Here is a 25,805-nt window from a genome sequence, read left to right on the forward strand (position 1 = left end):
ACCCCCAAACCTCATTTAGGCTATTTACTTTTCTTTGTTTCATTTAGTTCATTAACGTTGATATTGTGACGCATGGTTTGTATGTGTTATCTACGAGAATTTATATGTTCATAAACGTGTTTTAAAAAATAACTGACACAAAATTGCTATAATATTTGTGTGTTTTTTTCTGTTTTTTTAACAAATGATGTGGCTGATTTGCACAGCCTCACGGCGGTTTCATTCTCTGTGGAAACATGAACCTCTTGAATCACAAAGCCTCAATCAGCGTGACCGGGGTTTGAACTACAACCCCCAGAATGCTCTCTGACATTTCGGCCCCACCAATGGATATCAGGAATAATCCCCGTGCCTTGGAGACGCTCCGTCCAATCAGAGAGGAGGTTATTGTGGCTTCGCGCATGCGCAGTAAACCACACTTCATGTGTTCTGGTCCCTACGTCGCGTCCGGTGGAGGTCACGCATATTCTGTCTTTACCTGAGGTGAGTGCTGATGCAACGTGTGTGTTCACAGTATTTTCTGAATGTATTCACTTGTACGGCCACGACTTGGTTAAACAGTGTATTCCACAGGGTGCCAGGTACATTAATTTGACGTGTAATTCTGATATGTTGCGGTTGAAGTGTTAAATAACGTCAATGCTAACAGGAGCTAACAGTTGGCTGTCCGTTAGCGTGAGCATCGTTGGGTCGCTACATGCGTGCAGACACACCACCTGGTAGTTTGACCGGGATGACATAACTTTTCCATGAGTTTGGTAAATTTTTTTAGTATTTATTTAACGTGTTTGTATCGTTTTCCTGTGCCGTAGAGCTTCGTTAACCCATCTCACCTGGCTAGCCGACATGCTTGAATCGTGCAGGCGAGCAAACGTTAGCTAACATCTTTAGCCTTGAGTCAGCTCAAGGCCAAAGCCGAGCTCTTCCTGCAAACAGGGAATAAAAACTTCGCTGGCATTTCTAGGTGTTGCAGGCCAAGATAGCTCACATTTTCGGCAGTGGCAGGTTGGCCGGAGTCTGCTGTGACAGGATAGTAGTGTGTGAGTGTGTTTTTCAGGTGTCAGTGTGTTACTTCATTTGCAGTGTGACAGGATTTGGTACCATGGCCAAACTGTTTGAGTCCATTGGGAAGCTGGGTCTGGCCCTGGCCATCGGTGGAGGAGTTGTGAACTCTGCCCTTTTCAATGGTGAGTGCTGGTCATTTAATGGCTTCATAGGAAATATATTAATTATCCTATAAGGGTAATTATTGCTATATTCAACCTGGGCTTTAATCTCTAATCAAAGTTGCAAGTGAGGCTTTTTCACCAAAGGTCTCTCTATACCTCTCAGTTCGCTCTCCTGTACAGTTCAACAGAGTTTACAGAAAAGCTCTGTCAAACCCAAAATTTCTTAATCACACGATAATTAGACCTCCTTACATGCAGTTTTCCAGTTATTCCTGTCCTCAGATTGCATTATACCCAGGCGTAAGATGTTTTGTTTGAACAAATTGGAAGGGAAAATATTCTAATGCTCTGGTGCCGCGTTTACATCACATCTGAGTTACTGTAAATATGAACTGCTGAGTGAGTGAAGCTGTTCTTGTCAGCCTCCTAGTGGTACTTCCTAAAAAAAAAAAAAAATCATCCAAAAATGAAACATTTTCTGGTTACATTTCCCCAGGGTATAAGAGCTGCTTACTTTTCTTTGTGTCTCGTCATTATAAAATGATTGCATAAGGTTTTTGGCTCAAAATCAAACTAAGCAACTTGTGATGGGAATTTTGTTATTTTTAACATGTTAGACTAAATGATTGATTCATTAATTGAAAATCAGTAATAATTGAAATCCATTGATAGACCAGTCAGTACTTAAAATCATTAATTATAGTGTTAATTATAAATAAATGTGGGTTTTTTAGGAGGCATTTGCAGATGTGACCTTGTAATGGGTATTCAGTTATTGTTATAGAATAAAGAATAATATTTTACATTAAAAATGGATGCTTTTTAGTTCTTCTGGTTACACAGATATCACACTTATTTTCAGAAATAGCTTGTATAAACAGATCTTGGCAGTCCACAGAAGTCAAAATTAAAATAAAAGTATTTAGTTTGGATATGTGTGCATTCTGATTAGTTAAATATTTGAACATATTCATGTTCTAGCAATAAAATGTCACACAGTTGTTCCGCCTCTTCTGATATTGCATGACTGTAGCAGAAGACTGCATGTCAGCTGTGTGTGTGAGAAACCCTAAATCTGATCGGATACACTCTCATATCAGAAGTGTCAACTGATAAGCGATCTATCTACAACAGTGATATCAAGACATGTAACTGCAATGTGAGTGCTGCTTTGACTATGTAAAGCTCACTTGGTTCAGCTGCGTTGTATTGGAGAGCAGTACTCTGTGCAAACTGATGAGTGCATAAATCTACAGTGAAGGAGTTTTGAAAATAATTCTTGGCAGGCTGGCAAAAAGTAGGAAAATTTGGCCCAGGATGAAAATAACTAGAAGTGTCTTTTAAACCTTTTGGTCTCAGATGCTTGAAGAAATGTAAAGACAGGTTAAACCTGATGACAGTTGTAGAGTTTTAAACAATGAAAGGAAGCTGCACGCTTTAAAGTCTCATCTTTGTTAGAGAACCTAACTATCTTTCTTTTTTTTTTTTGGCCACAGTTGACGCCGGACATAGGGCAGTGATATTTGACAGATTTCGTGGAGTGCAAGACAGCGTTGTTGGTGAAGGCACCCACTTCCTCATTCCTTGGGTTCAGAAACCAATCATCTTTGACTGCCGTTCCCGTCCACGCAACGTGCCTGTCATCACAGGCAGCAAAGGTACATCAGGAGTCTAATGAACGACTGCCATCCTTCCCTCAGTGATCAGCCCCACCTCTGTTTATCCATTAACTGTACGCTTTCTTTGAACCGTCCATGCAGATCTGCAGAATGTCAATATCACACTGCGAATCCTCTTCCGGCCGGTGACCGGCCAGCTCCCACGCATTTTCACCAGTATTGGAGAGGATTATGATGAGAGGGTGCTGCCATCCATCACCACAGAGGTCCTGAAGGCTGTAGTGGTGTGTATCAGACAGCAAGAGGGAGTGCACATAAATTATTCCAGCTGGCTTTGTTCAGCAAGCTGCTAAATGCATGTGTATAAACTATTCCTAATTGTCTGTGTGTGTGTGTGTGTGTGTGTGTGTGTGTGTGTGTGTGTGTGTGTGTGTGTGTGTCTCCCAGGCTCGTTTTGACGCTGGTGAGCTCATCACCCAGAGAGAGCTGGTGTCTCGGCAGGTCAGCGAGGACCTGACAGAAAGAGCCTCCACCTTTGGGCTCATCTTAGACGATGTTTCACTGGTATGACCCTTTTTGGTGAAATTGCCGTAATGCTGTTTTTATTATCTTTTCAGTTGGGGTTTAAATGAGGAAAGATTTTTTTTTTATCATGTTCTTCCAACAGACACACTTGACCTTCGGCAAGGAATTCACAGAGGCTGTTGAGATGAAGCAGGTTGCCCAGCAGGAGGCTGAGAGGGCCCGTTTCGTGGTAGAAAAGGTAATTTTGTGTCTCTCACAGAAGTTGCCGCTATGGCTGCCGTCTGATAGAGGATGACTCATGTAGGAAACCCACTACAGTCACCTGCAAAGTTTGACATTAGCATTCTTTCTTTTCTTAAAGACAGCCAGTCTGCATTGCAATTCCAAAATAAAAATATACTAAATGTACCCCATCTCTGCAAAGATTCACCTTTATGATCACAGTGACAAATAGCAACGTGTGGTTATGGACAGAGCAAAAGACACACAACATGCACACTGCAGCTTATAGTATTCCTGTAATATTTTTAAAGCAACTCAATGATATGGTTTCTGTTAAATATGTGAGCCATATGTTGCTGTAAGAAAAAAAAAATTGAGGGGGAAAAAAACTGCACAGTAATTCAAATTCGCCGTCAGTTTAAATATTTATGCAGCTGGCTTAGATTTTAGATGTTCAAGTGTGTTTGTGTGACTCTTTTGCATTTTACTGAGTGATTATAATTGCTTTGATCATTACTAACATGATCTGTCAACACTGAAACCTGTGCCAGTAAATTTTCTGATTGCCAGAAAGACTTTGTAAAACAAACAAACAAAAAAAAATCAAAAAAACAAATTGAACAGCTGAATCTGGTTTAACTGAGGAAAGTCTTGAGTCTGGTACAGCCTTACTAGACACCAACTGTTGTCTCCATGCCACTTGTGCAGTTGGAGTGACAACAGGGCCGAAGAAGAGTGTGGAGGTTGTAATGCAATTTGATGTGAAAGACAGTAGCTCACCAGTGTTTACTTTCATCCTATCCAGGCGGAGCAGCAGAAGCAGGCTGCCATCATCTCGGCGGAGGGAGACTCTCAGGCTGCCTTGCTCATCGCCAACTCTCTGATGGAGGCTGGAGACGGTCTGGTCGAGCTGCGTAAACTGGAGGCAGCTGAGGACATCGCTTTCCAGCTGTCCCGCTCCCGCAATGTCACTTACCTGCCTTCAGGCCAGGGCACATTACTCCAGTTGCCACAGTGATAGCATCACACCCCTCTATCCACCCCTTCTCTCTGTCAGCATCCGTGGAGGGGGTGGCTAGAAGATTCAATAAGGACTCTCCAACTTCACACACACTCCTCCCACTCTTTCTCAAGCCAACTATAGACTGGCCACTGCTGATAATGGCATCATGGGAGACAGAGTGAGGGGAGATACATGATGGATGAAGCTATGGAGCCCTCTCTCACTTGTGTGTGTGTGGAGGAGTGGGAGGGAGTCAGTCACTATCTATGGTAATCTACATTAAAGTAGTGTGTTTTGAAACAGAATCGGCAGTGCAGTAAATTCTCTCAAGATTTGTCTTTGTTGAAGATTCAAAGCACTTCGCAGTCAAAGCATGTGATTATGTGGGGAGGAAAAGAGATACAGTGATTCTGTTCCTTGGGACGAATTTAAATTCCACAATAAAAGAGAGGATCAATCAGTAATTTAACGACAGATGGCACTGGTCTGTTATTGTATTGTTGGACAGTTTTCATGCAATTGTATAAGCATACTGAAATGTGTAAACAATGGCTGTACTTTGCCTTTAAGATGTAATTGGCCAGAGATGGTTCATTAATTTGACTCAAGTTCTCTTTGTGCAGTCACACTTGCTAGATGGAGGGTTTAAGCTTTCTTGGAATATATCTGGTTTCTTGCAAAGCATCCTCATCAGTAATGTGCCTCAGCCCTATCAAGTGTAATGAAACCTGCCTGTCAGACAGTAGAGGATGCAGCTTCATTCTTTACAAATGTCTCTGTGTCTTTACTTTGCGAGGACGATATGTACGCCCCGTGTTCAAAAATGACTCGACTAAACAAAAATAAAATTGTCCTTCTACGTTGCCGTGGTAACACTTGTTGTCAAAGGCCTTTGAGGTGAATGTATTCTCTGCTCTGTACCTTCATATTTAGCTGCACCACAGGAGGGTGCTCCACGACTGCCATTCCCTTCTTATAAAGAAAAATACACAGTTGCACCCAGTTGCTGTTTATTTTTGCCTCCTTAACAGTCACCTGATGATGTTGGTAATTTTTTAAGAAATAGGTGGAATAGTTAATCACTTGTATTTCTTTTTGATTACGGATCATTCTGTGTTATTTCTAGGTCAAAAATGGTAAACTGTGCAACTAATGAGATGGGTTTCTTTTGTATTTGCTCAAGCTGAATGTCACATGTACATCATATCTGCATATTCTGTGTTCTGTTTTAGGATGGTTATTGTTTCTTAGTTTTCACATTTCATCAAAAAAAGTGCATATCATCTACAGGAAAAAAAAACGCGAATTTTCTAGGCTTTTTTTTAATTGAAATCCTCAGACAGTAACACAGCAGCATTGGCATGGAGACTACAACAGCCTTTCAGAACTCAAATGTTTTCTAATTGGAAAATGTAGTACTCCTGAAAATACACAAGTGGCTCCCTTTGCTCAGAGCTACAAAAAAAAAAAAAAAAGAACAAAAAAAGAAAACCAGATCATATAAATAATTGATAGCCCATGCACTTCATGTTTCTCCAGATAAATTAGGCAGCAAAATGAGCTAATCTCTTGAGTTTTCACTTACTGAAAATAATATTTGTTTTTGAGGAATTGTATAATGTAATAGTGAGTGGTCGCCTCCCCTATATGAAAACAAGGGGGTTATCACTGTGACTGGTTTCACTTTGTGTTGTTTTGTTTAGTTTTCAGACAACAGAGTTTCATGAGGTTTTACACCCTGTGGTTTCCAAATTAGGCCTCCAGAAGTGTTTGAAAGGGTGTGCTGGGATCATCAGTGAAAAAAAAAAAAAAAAGTTTATTTTCTCTGCTATTTCACACTATCCTTGGTATTCTCATCACCTCCTGTACTGTGATGGGCTTTCTTGGAACAAAATCTTACAAAGGAAGGCTGCAGTAATATAGAAAGTGAGTAGCATCATTAAATCAGTTTACAGCAGTTTGATTCATCAACTAAAACCAAACATCAAACTCAGAAATTAACTAAAGCATGAAGGTGCCATAAGATAAAGGAGGAGAGCAGGGGTTAAAATGAAACATAATTTCATCGCACTTTGAAGATTTTCCTTTGATGGCAAACCGGTCCTCTGGGTCTCTTCATTATTATTTCATCAATCAATGATTTCAGCTCACGGCGTGCACGCGCACCGTGCCCTGTCTGGTGTGAAGGGGAGACGTAAAGAATCCAGACACGCCGCCGCGCGCCTGCCCAGACAGTGGCCTGAATGCTTGGGATGAGCGCGGGACAGCGGTGGTACGCGGCGCGCGAGACCTTGGCTGGGCCACGTAGCGGTGCTGAGGACGCCGGTACGCAGGACAGACCTCGGAGCCCCGTAACGTAACTCCAGCAACAAATCTCCCACATTTTTACACCAATAAACCACACTGACCTTGCTAAATGCACATACGCGAATGCAGGGAGAGGGTGAGCGAGAGAAGTGCGCGTGCAGTACCGAATCTGTGCAACTCTGATTGCACGAACGCAAAAGGGAGGGCGCTCTCGACGGAGGTAAGCCAGCAAACCCGACACAAAAATACTGCCATTTAACTTACTTTACACATTTACAAATATGACAATCGCGGGCACCGCTTGGAAAAGGCAAACATATGTCAGCGGCTGCCAGCGTCCGCGGCTACGGCGTGAAGTGTCCGTGAGCTCAGTTAGCATTGACTTTCTGACAGTGTCGAGTTCAGTGGGTTTGTCAGCACGGCAGCCTGGTTTTTGTTAGGAAAGCGGCGCATTTCATCCTGCACAAGCTAGCTCACACCGCTAACCAAGCTGGACGTCGGGTGTTCATTTGTGTGTTCATGTGCACCAAATAATTGCCACCGCTTCACACAGCAAAGTGCAGCATCGGCGTCGCGGTGTAACGTTAAAGCTAAATATCTTGACGTTGGTGCTAGCTATCAGCTAACTAGCCATAATCTGGGCGGTTTGGGGTTTAAAAAAGTGAAAGTCCTTTAGCTGTCGTTAGCTTACGCAAGTCAGCCGACACTGGGCTTTTGCAGGTATAGTGCAAGGTAACAATCGTTTTCCATGTTGTGTAACGTCAATTGTGCTCTCTCTCCTGGCTGCACCTTGAAAGCTAATGTAGCCAAGTTAGCTTATCATGTGGGTTCAGGTTACTACCTAACGAATATTGCTAGCTGGCTAACTAGCCTAAGTTGGACAGGCCTGCCTAGTGTTACTGTTCTTCAGTCTACAATGTTGCCGTTTCTGTTTTAACCCCTTCTTTACCTCTCACACACACACAAGCTCGTAGCTGAGCAGATTGCACTCTTCAAGAGTGGGGGGAAATACACTTACTAATGTTACTATAAGTGCTGTGTGGTTTTGTAAATGCACTTTTTTTTTTTGTCCGATGAAAAAATCCTGCAGAAGCCTATTTTTCTTTGTCACAATCACAGTTTATGTTAGCCATTATTTCCAAGATCCCTAGAAGGGAAGCTGGTGTCAGTCTGTATTCCCCTTTTAAAGAATCAGGTTTCAGTATTTGTATGCAAACAAAATGAGCTTTTAAAACCATGCAACAAGGAGTGTCACCCTTGCTATATCTTTTGCATTTAATACAGAGCTGTCCTGTGGCAGTGGAAAGTCAGGGAGCTCCATGCAACTTACTTCAGTCTTAAGTCTCACTTTCTGTGGTGAGCTGATCAAACGTTTGATAAGAAAAGACCACAGAAGTGAGATCTAACTCTCATCACCTCTCCGTGATGCTTCTTCTGCTCAACCAAAAAGACTGTAGGCTCTACTCTGTGACCCAGCTAGAGTGTTGAAGGCCAAATACCTAGAGAGGCATGGGGCACCCCTGCAGTGCACCACACAGTGAGCTGGTTAAGGTCTTATGAGTTTGGACGGAGTCAGGAATGTGAACCCTCGCACGTTTCTCTCAAAGCTGTGAAAGGGAAAGCTCATTAAAGTCTAGACTGAGAGGGAGCGTGGATTTGAGGCGCAGTGGTGCATAATAAAAGGTAAATGTGATGCATTTGACTGCTTCAGAGGAATCATCTGCTTTACTGTGACAGTTAAGCGAAGCACGTGTCAGTGCCTCTGCTTTATGTCATTGATTTCTATATTGTCGGTGTGTAGTTACTTTCTCTGTAAAGCTCTCACCCTGTGTCATCAAGTCTCAGTGGCATCTATCATTGCGTGACATCCAGGGTTTGTGTAATGTCGATACCAAATGAGAGTGGTTTCACTTTTTGTCATCTCCGTGAAGCATGATTGAAGAAAGTTGTGAGTGGGCAATCATAGAATAAGCTTTGATATCTTGGCCAAAGAGCTTTAACAGTGCTCTGAATTATTGAAGTGAAATGACTGTCAAAGGGAACTTCAGCAATTTACTGGTAGTGTTGTCTTTCCTCTTTTTTTTTTTTTTTTTTTTTTTTTTGCCAGGGAGCAAAGTTCATCTTTGAAAGCTGTCCAAACTGAAGTAGGCAGTCACAAATGATCATCATTCCACTAGGTTTGACCTCAACATCTGACAAGGTGATTGCACAGTCTAATTACCGCTGATATTGAGAAGTCTGCTCTCTACTTGTTTCCCACATCAAAGGACTGCATTATTTCAGTGTGAGTGAAACTCTGAAATGACTCATCATTGATAACGATAAGCGGGTGCCGGTGGAAGGATTTTACTAAACATGGGTTACATAACCACACTCCACATTGGTGTGTATGCGAGTGTGTATTCTTTGACAGTTGTCAGTATTTGGCAGTTTATTACTCTTGATAATCTTGTGAACAGCACAACAGAGTTACTTAATGGTTCAGCTTAGCCATCTCACCGGCCTGTCCTGTCATGCCCTGTAATATTTGTTCCTTGGTCATGTCCTGTCTCAAAATTTGCTCAATTGTAAAGATTTCACTCCATGAGAACTAGCTGATGGCATGAGCCGTTGGATGCAGGTAATGCTTTTTGCATGCGATCTGCAAATTTGTCTGTCATCCAAACACAGGATAACCTATTAGACTTTGTGTTCAAGGCAGCCATGTGAGTTGAGTTGCTCTGTCAGTGTAGTGCTCGCCCTCCCCCCATGGTCTTAATGCTCTCAGAGCTGCTGTCCAATTCTCAGAAAGGATCAGAGTCAGCATGCACAGGAAGACAGGTGTGTGCCTGCATCTGCGTACTATTGAACTGAATATAATTTGCTTGCAACACTGCATACAAAACTGACGGAGCTTGCTTTATGTATGCCGCTTCTTTACCCCTAACACTTTGCTCTACCAACACATGACTCCATCCTTGCATGCAGTTTACGACCACCCAGCATGATCATGGAAAAGGAGCATCTTAGCAGTTTTATGGGTTAAATCAAATTGGCATGTACTCATAACATCATGTCTTTCAATGTGTCTCTCATCTAGGGCTGTATAATTAATCATGGATACTTCTACATCAAGATTTTACATTGCCACAATTAATTGTTATGTAATTCAGCTACAGTGAAGTATTTGTTATTATGTCAATTCCCCTGCCAGTAACTTTAAATGTGTTACTTGTGCCCATGTGCCTGAAACAAAAGTTTATATGGAGGAACAGGCAGAGAAATCCTACCAAGACCGTCTTTGGGGAATTGTAGTAACAAGCAAAGTGGAAAAGAACTCATAGACCCAGTGTTAAAAAGGCAAATCCTTTCCCTGATTCTGAACAGAAAATAGTTTTAGGTCCTAAAAATCATGTTACTTTAAGGAAGAGAGCACCGAAGATACGAGCACCGAAGAAGTGCAATGAGATAATTTCAATTCCTTAAACTGAGGCAAGTAAGTGTCATCAAAATATTTAATAGCTTCTGCCATAATTTTGTGCAGCCCTACTCACATTATGTCACATATGTTTTTCTCTCTATCTCTCTAGTTCTTGCTCTCTTGCTTTGTCTCACAAATATTTAGTGTTAATCTCTACTGTAAATTAAAGTGAAAGTGTCATAGTGAAAATATTGTTCATGAGTGGAGAATAAGTAAGCTCCATTTTTTTTGCTTTCTTCTTGGGAACTAGACAATAGTTTGAGAGAAAGCAAAGGCATGTGACTTTTATGAGGAGACAGAGAAGAGGATGTTTATTGTTTTTGAGAAAGGAAATGTGTTTTTGTGCTGCTCAGGGAGGTTGTGAACAAAACCGCCCCGGTGCACACTCATTTATACCTACTGGTGTTTAAGGTCATTTGGGGTCGACCAACTGTCACCCTACAGGCACACCGCAGCATAGAGAGATATGCAAATGTCAGGAACAAGATTGTGCACATGCACTAGCCGCAAAAGCAAACTTTCCTAAATAATAAATAGATTTACTCCTCTGACACTGCCTCATGCTCTTTGCACTTGTATATGCGTTGTACTACTGTAGGCTCCCAACTGCTCAGCGCTCGCTCATTATTGAAAAGTTGAAATACAGTTTCCTGTGGTTGTATCTGCAATATGAGCTCCTGAACTGCGGTTACATTATTCTCTCCAACAGTCAAAGGGTGTTGGGTGTTTGTGTGTGTGTGTGTGTGTGTGTGTGTGTGTGTGTGTGTGTGTTAAAAACAAAAAAAAAAAAAAGAAAAGACGCAACCTTAAGGTTTAATCGGTGCATCAGAAGTGCCTTCACATCAGTAATCAAGGTCAGTGTAAATTGGTATTCCTGCGAAAGTAAATTTAAACAAAAGTTAATCTTTATTTGTACTTAATGTTACCCTCCTACAAATTGGTTGCTGTGATTTAATGAAAATTTGATAAGTTATTTCTTTGATTTGATTTATTCTATTTTTGAGGAAGCTTGGTTGCAATTGCGTTTGTGCTGTTACAAATGCCGTGATATTGAGTTGGCAAAATAACAGGGTTTTTCCTGCTCATTATACTCTACAGAGGCTCTTTTATTTATTATCTGACTACCTTCAGGGACATATTTTATATCCTCTCTTTGTGTAAAATATTTTGGTACGGATTAGGCAGCGTCTTGTCTTTCAGAGTGTTTGAGAATGTGCTCTAATGTGACGAACTGGGTGATAATGTATTAATCTGGTAACCACGCAGTCTGTACATTTTATTTGACAGTGAATTGTTACAGTTGTGCCCCGGAGATATTTAGGATGTTTGATTTTTGAAGTTTAATCCGCTCTCATTCATTTGTGAAGGCTGTGGTTTCGGCTTTTTACACACGACACTGAAACATCTGCGGGCACATTTGCCGCTCAGTCTTGGTTTTCATGCTGTTAGGGCTGTAGTTTCAGTTGACACACACACCCGTATAATGAAGAGGAAAACCACGTTTTCTAATCTTGTCTGTCTTTTGTTTCTTTCTCTGTTATTTCATACATAGATACCAGATTGTAAATGGATCTTCAAGCAAGGCACAGACGTCCTTCCTGCTGGTTCATGTATGCCATTCAGCTCGTCTTTACCTTCTCTGCAGTTTAAAGACTCTGGCACAGGACTGCATTCTTGAGAGAAACTGAATCTGAATCTGAGAGTTTGCCCCCACCTTAATCTGTAACTTAAGGGGAGACCGAGCATCAAATGTGAAGTATCAGCAACAGCGAACATTTGATTTCAAAGACTGATTATTGAGCATATGGACAGAACTTGGAGCAGATTGCATGTTTTTCCAACTGTCTTTCCTACCTTGGAAAACATGGATGCCCTCTTTGAGTCAGGTTGAACATCTTTCACCTTATCCCCTCCTTCCTATCTCTTCAATAGAAGGAGGGGTGGGGGACTGGTGTAGCTCCCCCTGCCCCTCCTTGTAGAGTAGGCAAGTCTAGCTAGGCACCATAGCATTTATTTTCTCCGACTGCCTAGTGCTCCCACCACCTCCATCCTTCCATTTCCCCTCCCTCTTCATGAAGTCCTGCCAGAGCCTCAAGGAAGAGGTGTCCGTCCCTAGCCTAGACGGGATGTCCCAGGAGGAAGGACGCAGGGCGCAGGTGTCCCAATCCTACTTTCACTCCCCTACCGCAGATCTAGACCTGACAGGCAAGCTGTACAAGCGGGAGGTCGGTGGCAAGCCTTACTCTGTGCTGGTAGACAATAAAATGGCGGCCAAGACGTCCATGGGAGACCAGAACCTCGGTCAGCTGCCCACTCAGCATGTAACCCCACAGCAACACCAGCAGTACTACAGAGAGGGAGGAGCGGTGCAGGAGGTGGGGGCGCAGGGGTCCCAGGCTGGCAACGGGGGCACCTCGGAGGACACGGAAGAAGATGATGAAGACGAGGAGGAAGAGGGCGAGGATGAGGATGGTGAGGAAGAGGAGGGCTTTAAGCGTGAGCAGATCATTGTCGAGGTCAACCTGAACAATCAGACACTTCACGTATCCAAGGGGGACAAGACGACCGGACCCGCGGCGGATGACTCTGAGAGAGCCGGGAGTGACGACGACGATGAGGAGGAAGAAGAGGAGGACGAAGAAGAGGAGGAGGAAGACAGTCCCGACGAAGAAGAGGAGGAGGATGAAGAGGAGGAGGAGATTGAAAGTAGAAGAACTAGGTCTAAAAGGGCCCGTCGTGGGACGAGCGGCGCGGCAGCTCCCAGTCAGCCGCGGAGGAAGAGCCTCCGAACGGCGCTGAGCACTGCCACCACCGGGATGACCACCAGGGGGCGACGGAAGCGCATGGAGCCTCCAAAGAGGAAGTGCAGATCGGCCAGGGCGGCCCCCTCGTCTGCCGGCTCCACCACCGCAGCCACGGGAGGGAAGGCGGAGGGGGAAGAGAAGGAGATGCTGGCGTGCGAAAAGTGTCCACGGGTTTTTAACACACGCTGGTACCTGGAGAAGCACATGAACGTCACACACCGACGCATGCAGATCTGCGACAAGTGTGGCAAGAAGTTTGTCCTGGAGAGTGAGCTGGCCTTACACCAGCAGACTGACTGTGAGAAGAACATCCAGGTAAAGCACATCTGTTCCAATCATGTCTCTCTTATTAACATGGAAAAGTTATATTGACTTCCTAAATGATAAAGCAGTGTTTTGATTGTCTCCAAATTTCAGCATGTCCAAGTGCAGTATGCAAATCACAGGGGCTCTAATTTTGTTTTTTTTGCTCAAGGTAAAATGTGTGACAAAACACCATTACAAAAGAAGTATTGTGGTGCTACCAAGAAGCCCTAGCCTTTGTTTGTTAAAGACCCCGGCAAATATAACATCATCATTTTAGCAGTTATTGATTGAAAATGTAAATTATGATCCAAAAAAACGTCATTCCCACTAAAATTGTGAATCATACTGCCATTGCTCAGTGCTCAAATAATGGCAGTGTTTAACCATATCACTCATATGTCATTCTTAGTTTTATTTTAGGTGATGTGATGCACAACACTCGTTGATCTTGTTTGCATAAATAACAAAATTTTAATGGTGTTAAAAGAGTGTTGATGAACATAAATCATTCTGCCTCAGCCTCATCAAGTCACTCTGTGTCTGTGCTGACAGGAAATAGAGGCAAAATATGAAACGTAGCCTGATAATGGGCTTGTATGTTGAAGAGGTAACCCACTAGATTTAATACTTGATTCACAAATACTCACACATATTCGCAAATTCTTATTTCTGTGTATATTGTAATATCATTGTAGAATTAATCTCTTTTTCAAATTGCTAATGCACCTTTTTTATATTTCTTATTTTCCCTTTCAATTACTGATAATTTTACTTATACTTTTTATAATTTTTACTTATATATATTTTCTTCTCTTGATAAGTTGAGCAACTGCAACTGGCCCAATTTCCCCTCAGGGATCAAGAAAAGTATTTCTGATTCTGACAAAATTAGTCACATGGCAGTAAATAATGTTGCAGTAGCAATTTTGAGAGCAAGAGAATTAAGTGTCTGAACAAAATTAAGTGTCTGAACAAAGATAAGATAAATAAAGGGCTCACTGAAAGGTCAGTAAAACTGGCACTTAATCACACCTGGGGGGGAAAAACATGTTCCTCATTACTTGAATAGATTGAAAAAGCATTTCTCACACAGCTCCCCCAACTCCCCCCTGCTGAAATAACCTGCCAGCATGTGGGAAACACTGATTTCAGTGGCTTTCAGCTTCAGTTTCACCCTCCACATCTTTAGAAAACATCACCGCGCTTCTCTGGCTGACAGTTTAGAAGTGATTCCAGTTTGATTTCGGTCTCTTTAAGAGGTACAGGGCTGATTCAAGAAAAAAAAATTGATTTCTCTTAATAATACCTAAGAGCCTAGAGTCAAATGTGCTCATCATATGGCTGCTTTGAGTAGCATACTCTAGCCCTCTGATTGATTTGTTGAGCTTGAGTTGCGTCATTAGTTATGTTGTGAGGCAACAGGCATCACTTAGTTCCCAGCTGCTCAAGCTAAAATGAAACCGAGGCTGACTGTGGAGCCGCTGACAAGCTTTCAGAAGATTAGCTTAGCTGTATGGGGGTGGTAATGACATTACCGAATGCAGAACCAGTTCAAGCAGTTTTTAAGGAGGCCGCAACTCCAATGAAATGAAAAAATGTTTTCATCAATAAAAAGTAGTCTTAGTAAAAATTCTGTTACTGACTTGCTGAAGGCTACCAGCCCCTATAGCATGCACACTATATATTTGAGTATATTGACTTTTGCCTTAGTCTAATTACAAAAGCATCACAAATTATTCATTCAATTTTATTAGTATGTCATAAGATTTCAATGAAGAGAGTCAGCTTACATGTGATCAGCATAACATAGGACAAAAAAAATACACCACTTTTCTATATGCAGTTTAGAAATGACCTTAATAGAAGAACTGACACGGTCTCACATGAATAAGCAAAGGTGGAACTGCAGCGTGGGAAATAAGCATCAGCCACCAGCCAAATGCTGGTTGAAAATATGAAAGTTGCTGGTAGATGTCAGACACAAAATAGTAATTTATTACCGAGTGGCTGGTGAATTTGAACATTTATCTGTCAGTGGCTTTAGTGTAAAACCTTGACACTAAAAACTTTAAAAAGTTAATTTCTCACCTTGTAATTCCTGAAGTACATGTATTTCCCTTTTTACTGGCAAGTAACCAGATTACAAATTCACATTTTGACTTTATAGGAGGTTTTGAAAGGATCGCCTTTAACGGAGGAGTCGGCGTTTCTGGAGAAAGATTGTTGATATTTGAAATCAGCAAATTCAGTGAAAATATCCTCATTGTCTGCTAGCTGTTCTGTGTATGCACTGAAAAAAATTGGTGTTGGTAAACAGCCCTCTGTAAATGAGGATGGGGGCATGCGTGCTCATGTCAGGACAGGGGAAAGGGGAGCGGGGAGGGGAGGGGATATGGGGACGGAAGCGGCAGTGCGAGGGAGTGGGACCCGAAATCTTGCTGGTGATTTAGAATATCTAAAACTTCTCTCCAGAATCGCCGACTCCACCTTTAAGGTTAGAGTTTTATCGGTTTGTTTGATGGTTGAAGCATCCACCCAACAGGAAGAGGTGGACTTCTTACATCGCACTGTTTTGTCTCCAAACATTAAATGTGACTTTTTCAAATTTTGGCAGCGTTTAGGATGTAGAGTGTGCATTTATAAAGAAGAAGTCAGGAAGCTATTTTTTAAAGCCTCGGTCCATTGATGGCAATCACAGGAGATCCAGAGGCACTTCAGTAAATATCCATCAATGTTTTGGCCAGCAGGGGGAGCTGGTGGATAAAAAAAAAAAACTGTGGTAAATGAGGACACTGTCAAGACTATCTATACTGAATTAATTAGGCTAACTCTTGTGTGTGAGGTAAATAAATTTGCTTTGAATTTAAATGTGAAGTCACTTACCAGCTAAGGTAAACTGTTTTTGACTGTTGCTATGTGTGTTTTTCATGTGTGTGTGTGTGTGTGTGTGTGTGTGTGTTTGCTTTTCAGTGTGTTTCCTGCAATAAGTCTTTCAAGAAGCTATGGTCGCTGCATGAGCACATTAAAATTGTGCATGGCTATGCAGAAAAGAAATTCTCGTGTGAAATCTGTGAGAAGAAGTTCTACACAATGGCCCATGTCCGAAAACACATGGTTGGTGAGTGGAAGCCCGTTTTATCCGATTCACTGTGCACTGCATTATCCCCGTAATACCCTGCACTTGGGTTGGGAGTCGCCATGGGGCTCTTTGTTTGATAGTGTTGCTATACTTGGACCACACTATAATAACATACCACCACACGTTATAGATGTTTTTGATGTATTTTATCCTCTTACACTTTCCCCCTTGCTAATAATAACCCAGGTTTTGTGCCATAAAATACACAGATATGATTTGGAGGCTTGGTCTTTTTCTTTGGTGGTTATTATACCACTGTCTCAGAATTAATTTGTTAATGATTTGTCAGTGTTAAGATGCTACATGCACACTTTTTAAAGTACACCCTTATGTGCAATAAAATGTTAAGCTTGATTATAGCTCCTATTACCAATATGATGGCCTGAAATAGCTTAGCCTTTTAGTCATCACCAGGAAAGTCTCACTAAGAATTTTGTATGTTATTTTCGTTGAAGTTGGTCAAATTTTGGACAAAAAGTAAAAAGTCTGTGTACATTGCATTGCATAATAATAAGACAATAGTCAGTGTGGCCTCGATTTTGTTTTGATTTTAAAACTTGTAACTTAACACAGTAAAGTTGCACATGCTACTAAAAAAACAAACAATTTGCCTTTATCTTAAAGACAAGACTCTGCAGAATGTTTAGAGGCTGGTTTGATGAGATTTTCCATTTAAACTTAAAAAAAAAAAAAAAAAAAACTCAAAATATTCACTAGGTGGCAGCATGCAAAAGCTCACTCATCCTTAGAATCACACATTTGAAACTGACTTGTTGCTGATTTGTAATGACTGTTTGATGTTTTACACTTAGTACAGTTGCTATAGTGCCACTATCTGTGCATGGCAGTATTTGTCCAAAGAGAGAAAAACTTTTAAGTGTGCCTTTGTCCTGGCTGTCTTAATGACATGTGCAAAAGTAAAAGCCAAAAAACATCATTCGAACATCAATTCCTCTCTGACTGCATTTTCATCACAATGTGGTGTATGGCTTGGAAAAGTTAAAGCACTAATTCCTGGTGCCAGCATAGAAATACAGTACCATACTAAAGCACCTCACTTTTGAGTGTTTATATATGTATTTTTTTCTTACACATGCATCCCATTTGAACTACAAGCTTGATGTTACCTGATCAGGTATATCCAGTTTTCTGATTTTTTTTTTTTTTCCCCCGTCTCTTTCTCCCCCCTGTCCAGCTCACACCAAGGACATGCCGTTTACTTGTGAGACGTGTGGGAAGTCATTTAAGCGCAGCATGTCTTTAAAGGTTCACTCGCTCCAGCATTCTGGGGAGAAGCCCTTCCGTTGTGAGGTGAGACCCACACATTGTCGATCTCTTTCTCTCTTATTCTCTCACACACACACACACACACACATTGACGTACGAACTGCCAGGTGAATTTATGTAACTTGCAACACAGGCGACTAACTACAGCAGCTCTAACTTCCACAGCTGAGTGTTGATGTCTCCAGTAATCCAACGCATAATTTACATTCTTGCCAATTGATGTACTTCTGTATACTTAGGCAGACAAAAATACGTCAAAACCTGTATAATGTTGTGCAATTGAATGATGGCATATGTCTTCCTATTCCTATTTGCATTTCATCGCTGGATCTTTCTAATATATTTGTTTGAATGGAACTAAATTGAGCTCTCAAAAAGTGACAGGCTGCTGGCTTATGGTTTCAGTGTTGATGAATTTGCCTTTGTGTTTCCTCCATCAGTGTGAGCAGAGACACACAAACTATGTGGTTTGCGACCGCCTCAAAATAGTTAATGATATTCAGCTGGCGTCCTCCACTGGTGCGCTGTCCCACTGTACTATAAACATTCATTTGACTGTAAGCTTGTCAGAGTAAATGTCTGCTCCCGGAGGCCTGTTCCATGTCAAACATTAGCAGACCAAAACCCACACTGTCCACCAGTTAACTGGAATAAATAAATGGGACTCGGGTAAATGTAGCATGAAATGTCTCATTGTTGTAGGACTTAAAACAGCCTGGCTGGTGCATGCATTTTAGCATGTTGAGGATCAATATTTCCTGGGCTTATTTCTGCTCTGCCCTAATGGTACTGGTTGATAATCTTATCCCTTTCAGCGCTCTTTAATTCAAAGGGAATGGTTGACAGATGGGGTCCTTTACTCCCACCGAAGGCCTGTTTTTATGCCGAACCACATGAATGGATGGTGGGCAGGGAACATGTGTCGCCGGGTGGGGCCGCTCCATGATAAAACATGCAGCAGTGTAACATGTTATTACACGTTTATTAAAGGAATATCTAGTAGTTTAGTCTGTTTCTCCTCAGTGGTTTTCTTCTGTAGTAGATACATTTCTCCTACTCACAGAGTTCCCAGGGACCGTGCTGTATTTCAGGCATACAGTCATTTTTAGATTTCCTAAAACACGTAACTCAATACTTGTTCACATTCCCCTGGACAACTTTTAAAGGGCAGAAAATCTTCTTGTTTTAAATCCTGGATATTTCTCGTGAAATGTTTATTGAACCACGTACTGTCTCAATTTCAAGAGAGACCTAGGCAAAAAAGCAACATCATGACAAAAATAGTTGCATGATAGCAATGTACAAGTACGCAAATATAATTAAATCTCTCAACGGCACACCCAAAGTCAGAGTTTTCTCTTTGAATGCTCCAAGAGCAGTTCAGTAGGATCAAGAGCGCCACACCTTAAAAGATCTTGAGTCGCGATCTCAATTCTTATCACTCACTGCAAACTTGTCAAAGGCAGACATTTTAGTTTTAAATAATTTTGCAGCAATTCCACGTACAAGCAGAGTACATTTGGATCTTTTGCCTAATTCAGAGTGCCTGTGTATGTTTGTGTTTTTGTGTGTGTGTGTGTGTGTGTGTGTGTGTGTGTGTGTGTGTGTTATCTGAACAACGCTGGTGCCTCTGCTGCAGAACTGTGACGAGCGGTTCCAGTACAAATACCAGCTGCGCTCCCACATGAGTATTCACATCGGACACAAGCAGTTCATGTGCCAGTGGTGTGGCAAGGACTTCAACATGAAGCAGTACTTTGATGAGCACATGAAAACACACACAGGTGAGAAATGACGCGTCTGGCTTTTTGAGTATACTCAACCTCTCCTAAACTCGCGGTGCTACATTTTCATAAAGTGGCCTTTTGGGCTAGTGCGAATTGATTGGCCATGTGAAATGTCAAATGTAATGTTTTTTTTATTATTATTATTTATCTGCCTGTCTCCAAAACCAAATTCAGTAAATGTATTAAAATGCTGACAAAAGCCTTGCCAAACAACCATGTTCCCTCAGTCAGCCAGTCTGCATGCACTCCCTAAAAAAGGAAAGAAATAGTACGTCGCCAAGATGAGGAGCAGAGAGACTTTGCCCAGTCTTTAAAATGAGAGGGAGGTACAACATCAAATAGGAGCCTTGCATATATTGTGGCTTATAATGACTACCCAGACACATGCTATATTACATCCCTCTGATTTTTGTTCCCCACTGCATTGCTATTTCCAACACTACACTGAGCAACGCAGCCCGTACGTCCTTCAATGTTTTTCTCCAGTCATGCCTGCCGTGGGTGGACACGCTGCACTCCGTTGGCCCTGACGGTTCTATTTGTGAGGTGTAATTATGCTACCCTCTCCTCTCCCTGCTCCTAGCGTCCAATTTAGCCTCCAGCAGCAGGAGACACACCCAGTGATGCCCTGTAATAGGCACCACACATGCCTCACCACACAAGCAAACTCCCAAAGTTTGGTCAACTTTTGGTAGCTTTTTCATGAATTCCTGTGAGCGTGTAACACAGAAGACAGCCACATTAACCGTTACCTTTTGATATTCACTGTCGGTTTAGAGGAGATTCACACATAACATGCAGCCCGGAATAAGGCATTTAGAGAGCCCTTCAACAGCCTGTTAATAGATGGCTGTGTGGGTGGTAGCAGCCACATTCAGTGGCTCCATGGAGGGAGGTTAATGAGAGTAGCATTCCAACGGAGCTGCTGTTGTTCACTTTCACATCTCCTCTCCTCAAAGTGTGAATTGTAATAGCTTCCTGCAGAGTGGGTGGGTTGACAGCAAAGACCCTCAATTCAAGATGGTAACTTATTAGCATTTTGGAAAGAGAACTGCTGCTCTCTATCTCAAGATATGGTGAAAAAAAGTAACTTAATCTTGCAATTATAGGGAGCTTTAGTTTGTGTGTTACAGATTTGTCAGATGGTAAATGTTTACATCATTAGATTTGATTGCCAAGGTGCGTGAGTGTAATGAATTCACCCTTTTAAAATTAACAAGTTTATTCTCTCTAAAAAAATCTGCCCTTTTTTCTGAATTAAAAGGTTAATCTCAGAATTCTACAAAGGTTTTCATGGGGAAAAAAATGCCCTGTTTTTCAGAATTAATGAGATAATTATCTCATTAATTCATTCTCATTGTTTTTTGTTATTAATGAGATAATTATCTCAGTAGTCTCACACTATTATCTCATTAATTCAGAAAAACAGCAGATTTCATGGTTAAAAAATTCAGCCTTGTTTTTCTGAATTCTTGGATACTTATCTCAGAATTTTGAGAGAAATTTTCATGGGTGAAAATTTTTTTACTCTAAGGCTAAGGGATTTTTGCATTACACTTAAATGCATTACGCTTCCATGCCAAGAAGTGATTATGGTGTAGTATATAATTTCTGTTTCCCCAAGATCTTTTGTTAATTGTTATAATCTCTGTCTCCATTTCCTGAAACCCTGCAGGAGAGAAGCCTTTCATTTGTGAGATTTGTGGGAAGAGCTTCACCAGCCGGCCCAACATGAAGCGCCACCGTCGTACCCACACCGGGGAGAAGCCCTACCCCTGCGAGGTGTGCGGCCAGCGCTTCCGCTTCTCCAACATGCTCAAGGCGCACAAAGAGAAGTGCTTCCGGGTCACCAGCCCCGTGGTCCTGCAGACCAGTGGCCCGCCTGTGCCTCTCCGGATCTTTGCCAACACGCTCTCTTCCTCCTCGTCTGGCCCCGGCCCCTCAGCCGCCACCCCGGCCACCACCTCAGCACCCCTGGGCCTCAGCCCATCAGGGGGGCCCATGGCTCCGCGAGGCCCCGTGGGACATACATTCTCACATCTACAGCTCCACTCAACTCCCTCTCACCATCATTCGCACCCCTCCACCGCCCAGCAGCACCTCCCGAACGCCACCCAGCACGCCGCCCCGCCTCACTCCCACCACCACCTGGCCGTGCCCCCTGTCTCCCATCTGCCTCCTCCCCCTGCCCTCTTCAAAAGCGAGCCCCTCAACCACTGTGGGCACGAAGACAGCAGTTACCTACACCACATGGCGCCGCCTGACAAAGGCCCCGGAGCGCCCCAACACCACTGAACTGCGCTCCAGGCCTGTCAGCCCACACCAAACCACACCTGGCTCCTCCTCTTGTCATACCAGGTCCTGCTTCAGTCAACTACCTGCAAGGCCTCTGATCCAGGGGTGTCCTCTCTAACAAAATGTGGACATGTAAAGCTAAGCATACACCTCTTTGTACATGTGAAACATACAGACTGATACACGCTCAGTACACACATTAGCTACTTAGAAACCTCCCGGCAACTGACAAAGATTTGAAAACCTCTTGATAAAACCTTTTTTTTTTTTGTTTGTTTGTTTTGTTTTCCTGATCACATTCGTAGGAAATCTGCAGAAAAGAATTTGTATAATTCTTATCACCATTGGTAGGACTATTGTATGTGAGATCTCTTATCTGTACATTCATGTGTAAAGGATATCCTCTTCATGGAAGCTGACATACGTATTATCTGGGCTTGGTGAATCATCAAAGATCTATTTCATCCAACTTACTCCTTAATGTCAAGTTGACTTATGGTTGCACATTGTTCAGGGCTTTTGCTTTGCGTGCAAGTCCTCCCCATAGCAGTACTCTACCCTCAGCAGTACTCCTTCCAGTTGTACTGCAGAGCCTTTGGCCTCACAAATTATCTATGATGAATGTTGGAACTGGCTCTACCGGAGCCTGTCTCTCTGTCCTTTGGCGAAGGCTGGGGCTTTCAGTCCTCGCAGGGTCAGTGGAAGTGCAAGATGCAGTGCCATAGGTCGCAGTAAGGGGGAAGGAATGTTTTTTTTTTTTGTTTGTTTGTTGTTTTTGAAAGGCCACCTGAAAAGGATTTGTAAATGGCTTGTTGGATCTAAACATAGTCTGAGATTGATATGATGGTTTAATGGTGCTTTCCATTCCAGTACTTAATACAGTTCTTAATTTTGCTTTTCTGTTTGAGTTCCACAGTGTAATATTACAAAGTGACAGTTGTATTGTGTCATACAAAAAGTGTAACATGTCCAGCCAGCCTGATTTTTATTGTATTAATTTGAGGTTATAAGGTTCGACCAGATATTTTGTAAACCAAAAAAAAAAAAGAAGAAGAAGAAGAAAGAAAGAAATGCAAGTAAAGCAGGACATGCTCCAGGCACATACCCTCACACCTTCTCAAGCACACACACATGCAGATACAGATACAGATACAGACTGTATGGCCACTGATCTGGTTTTATCAGAGTAACCTCAGCTTTCAGTACTGTCGGTCAGCAGATGCTTTGAGATAACATATGACTGTCAAATACTGCCACTGTGAGGGGCCAGGCATATGGCCCCATCTGCATTTTTCTCTCGCCCGCCCCCACCCCACCTCTCTCCGCTGCTGTCAAAATGATACGGGTTACCATGTTAAAGGTCATTTGACATACAGTACTTAGACTCGGGACCTTTTTCATCACAGTTCTCAACAGATAAATATGCATATTCCGATTAGCCTATATTCCACAGTTTGGTGTGGGGCTTTTTTGTAATCTAGAGTTTTTTTGTTTCTTTTTTTTTGTTGGTTTGTTTTTCCTCAAATTTTCCACACCCACTGACATACGTTGATTCACACAGGCAAACACATATGTCAAAGCTTGTTGAATGTTGCCTACCTGTAATGATGGAACAGCCTCGAGGCTGTCAATCAATCATGTGTTTTAATGTTCACAGATAATTTGCTCAGTTTAAAGTAATGAATGGTTCTCTAGATATACTGTTGCTAGCACATCGTAAGAAATGTCAGAGGATCAACGGCAATGGTTATACAATTTCTAGTACTTGCAATTCTTGTATAGATAAGCATACATGTAATCAAGTCATGGCAAGAAATGACATTAATGTAATGTCTGATTGTGTGAATGTTATTTGTTAAACAGGAGCAGAAAAGGCTGTCAAGTATTTTGGGATGACTTTTGGTTGCTTGATGGAAGCGGGTTGTTAACCCTTTACCCAGTCTCAGACTGTTATCAGATTAGTGTTTTGGAACAACATTGAGCTTTGTGAGTGTGTGTGTGTGTGTGTGTGCATGAATGAATGAATGCGTGTGTATGCGTGCACGTGTGTGTCGCAGTCTGTCTGGTTGTCCCTGGTGCTCTTGTATCAGAAGCTGCTTTTACAGTCTGCCCCAATATTTGTGTATTTGGGGATACCTGAGATGGACGATAGCAGTAAATATAGCACGACCCTCTTCTCAACCGCCTTCTGAAGGTATTTGGTCCTCGAGTGATTAAACTCAGTAGCCTAGATGTCCCTCCTTGATTGAGACCTACAGCTATCCTGCCATTTCTGTGGGTCTTATCAGCCCCTGCATTTGCTTATCAACCTGTCCCCTCAGGTTCACTACTGTGCTTCGACATTTTGCAGTATGGATCTTTTTTTTTTTTTTTTTTGTCTTTTTTTTTGGAAGCCTTTTCATTTGTGTGTATCCTCTGCACTTTACTGCTGCGTGGGTGAGGCGCAGGGAAAGGAGGGACTGACAATGCATTGTGGAAGAGAGTGAAGTTTTGGCTGCGTCGGAGAGGGTGGCGGTGATTACTTTGGTGAGTGGATGTTTTTAGGCAAGGAAAAGGAGGAGAATCCCGAGTGGAGGCGGGTAGTGTGGAAGGGACCATAGCAAACGAAGGACATTTCTTTTAGTCTGTGCATATGTTTTATTTTCTACTTTTTAAAATAAATATACTTTTGTTCCAGTATGGACTCCCCTCCACCCCTTAAAGTGTAAAAGTCATGTTCCTCCTGCTTTGGCAATTTTACACTAGCCCCTCCAAGCTTTCATCTGAAATCCATTCTTTTGTTTTGTGTCCTTACAAAGTTTCTTCTGTCGTGTCCTTTTATTTCTTTCAGTTTGCTGTATGATTCTCCTCCTCTTTTCTTTGTTGTATAGAATGCACTTTCTACTAAAATTCTTGGCTAGTTAAGAAAAAATAACATTGTATATTCTTTAAAGATGTTTTAAAAAAAAAAATCAATATACTTTTTCCCCTTTGTATTTTTAACCACTTAATGTAGCATTGCGTATTTTATTATTGTATCTGGTACAAAATGTGCAGCTTTATAATGTCCTGGGTTGTCTTTGTTTTTATTTTTTGTATGTTTTCTGGAGGTTGAGGAGAAGTGGAAATGTTGGGCCTTTTTTGATAATGTACATTTAACTGACTCTGCTAACTTTGAGAAGTAAAAACAAGTAGCCATGATGATTATCATGTGTGCCTGGCTTTATCTTCAAATGTACTGCTGTTTGTTTTTTACCATAAACTGTGTCAAACTGAACAGGAGCAAGTAACCAAACATGTAGGAATGGGACGATATGGGACTGATCACGATAAAAAAAAAAAGCTCACAAATGGTTAATTGTGGCGAATTTCATTTACTGGGATAATCATGACTATCCTCACCAGTGACTTCAAAAGCTGTCTAGCTCTCTAATGATCCCTCCTATATTGTTATAATCTTGGCGAGCTTCTGAATCTGTCCTTGTTTTTCACTAAAAAGGAAGTTCACTATAAAAAGGTATGTGTCCTTTCTGTGATGCATTAAAATGTTACTTAACAAAATGTAGGGTAAAGTAATTCCACAGTGTTTTAGTGCCATTTTAAGAGTTTTAAGCATATTTTGACAATTAGTTGGATAATATTGCGAGTTGTATGCATTCTGTCCAGAATAATCATAACAGGAAGTGTACATATCGTCCCATGCCTACAAACAATGACAAAGTGAAATATTGAATTGTGCTTCATGTTTTTTTTTTTTTTCTCTGAAAGTGGGTCAGAGGGTTCAAACTCACTGAGTTACTGTTTGTTGCACAGCAAGCCTTTTTTTTCTGAAAGGTTCAAAGTTCAAGGTTTCTTTATTGGTACCCAAAGGGACATTTGTTGTGCAGACGGGAGATTTTAGCA

General features: G+C 41.9%; 2 protein-coding genes across 7 annotated transcripts; both read left to right on the top strand.

The window, feature by feature from the left end:
* Window positions 1-352: 352 nt before the first annotated feature.
* On the top strand, window positions 353-5,536 carry phb (prohibitin). 3 transcript variants are annotated; one of them, XM_030057027.1, is made up of 7 exons: window positions 353-483; window positions 1,084-1,187; window positions 2,666-2,827; window positions 2,930-3,072; window positions 3,236-3,352; window positions 3,456-3,551; window positions 4,341-5,536. In XM_030057027.1, exons 2-7 carry the CDS (start codon window positions 1,103-1,105, stop codon window positions 4,551-4,553), a joined length of 816 nt encoding a protein of 271 aa, XP_029912887.1. In that variant the 5' UTR covers window positions 353-483; window positions 1,084-1,102; the 3' UTR covers window positions 4,554-5,536. The 3 variants fall into 3 exon arrangements, with proteins under 3 accessions (XP_029912887.1, XP_029912889.1, XP_029912888.1); XM_030057029.1 differs by lacking the exon at window positions 353-483 and adding an exon at window positions 563-581; XM_030057028.1 differs by lacking the exon at window positions 353-483 and adding an exon at window positions 631-758.
* Window positions 5,537-6,785: 1,249 nt separating this feature from the next.
* znf652 (zinc finger protein 652) lies at window positions 6,786-25,107 on the top strand. Of its 4 annotated transcripts, none has more exons than XM_030056978.1 (6): window positions 6,786-7,065; window positions 11,858-13,424; window positions 16,386-16,533; window positions 17,750-17,865; window positions 19,481-19,625; window positions 21,304-25,107. In XM_030056978.1, the coding sequence occupies exons 2-6, from the start codon at window positions 12,378-12,380 to the stop codon at window positions 21,921-21,923; spliced, it is 2,076 nt and encodes a 691-aa protein (XP_029912838.1). In that variant the 5' UTR covers window positions 6,786-7,065; window positions 11,858-12,377; the 3' UTR covers window positions 21,924-25,107. The 4 variants fall into 4 exon arrangements, with proteins under 4 accessions (XP_029912838.1, XP_029912841.1, XP_029912842.1 ...); XM_030056981.1 differs by lacking the exon at window positions 6,786-7,065 and adding an exon at window positions 9,280-9,324; XM_030056982.1 differs by lacking the exon at window positions 6,786-7,065 and adding an exon at window positions 10,295-10,320.
* The last annotated feature ends 698 nt before the right edge of the window (window positions 25,108-25,805 follow it).

Source organism: Myripristis murdjan, chromosome 8, assembly GCF_902150065.1.
Source record: "Myripristis murdjan chromosome 8, fMyrMur1.1, whole genome shotgun sequence".
Classification (NCBI taxonomy): Eukaryota; Metazoa; Chordata; class Actinopteri; order Holocentriformes; family Holocentridae; genus Myripristis; species Myripristis murdjan.

Coding starts and splice junctions, on each gene's coding strand:
- znf652 (XM_030056978.1), top strand. CDS start 12,378: ATGAAGTCCTGCCAGAGCCTCAAGGAAGAGGTGTCCGTCCCTAGCCTA. Junction 16,534..17,749: donor TGTCCGAAAACACATGGTTG/GTGAGTGGAAGC, acceptor CCCCCTGTCCAG/CTCACACCAAGGACATGCCG. Junction 17,866..19,480: donor AGAAGCCCTTCCGTTGTGAG/GTGAGACCCACA, acceptor CCTCTGCTGCAG/AACTGTGACGAGCGGTTCCA.
- phb (XM_030057027.1), top strand. CDS start 1,103: ATGGCCAAACTGTTTGAGTCCATTGGGAAGCTGGGTCTGGCCCTGGCC. Junction 2,828..2,929: donor TGTCATCACAGGCAGCAAAG/GTACATCAGGAG, acceptor CCGTCCATGCAG/ATCTGCAGAATGTCAATATC. Junction 3,552..4,340: donor CCCGTTTCGTGGTAGAAAAG/GTAATTTTGTGT, acceptor CATCCTATCCAG/GCGGAGCAGCAGAAGCAGGC.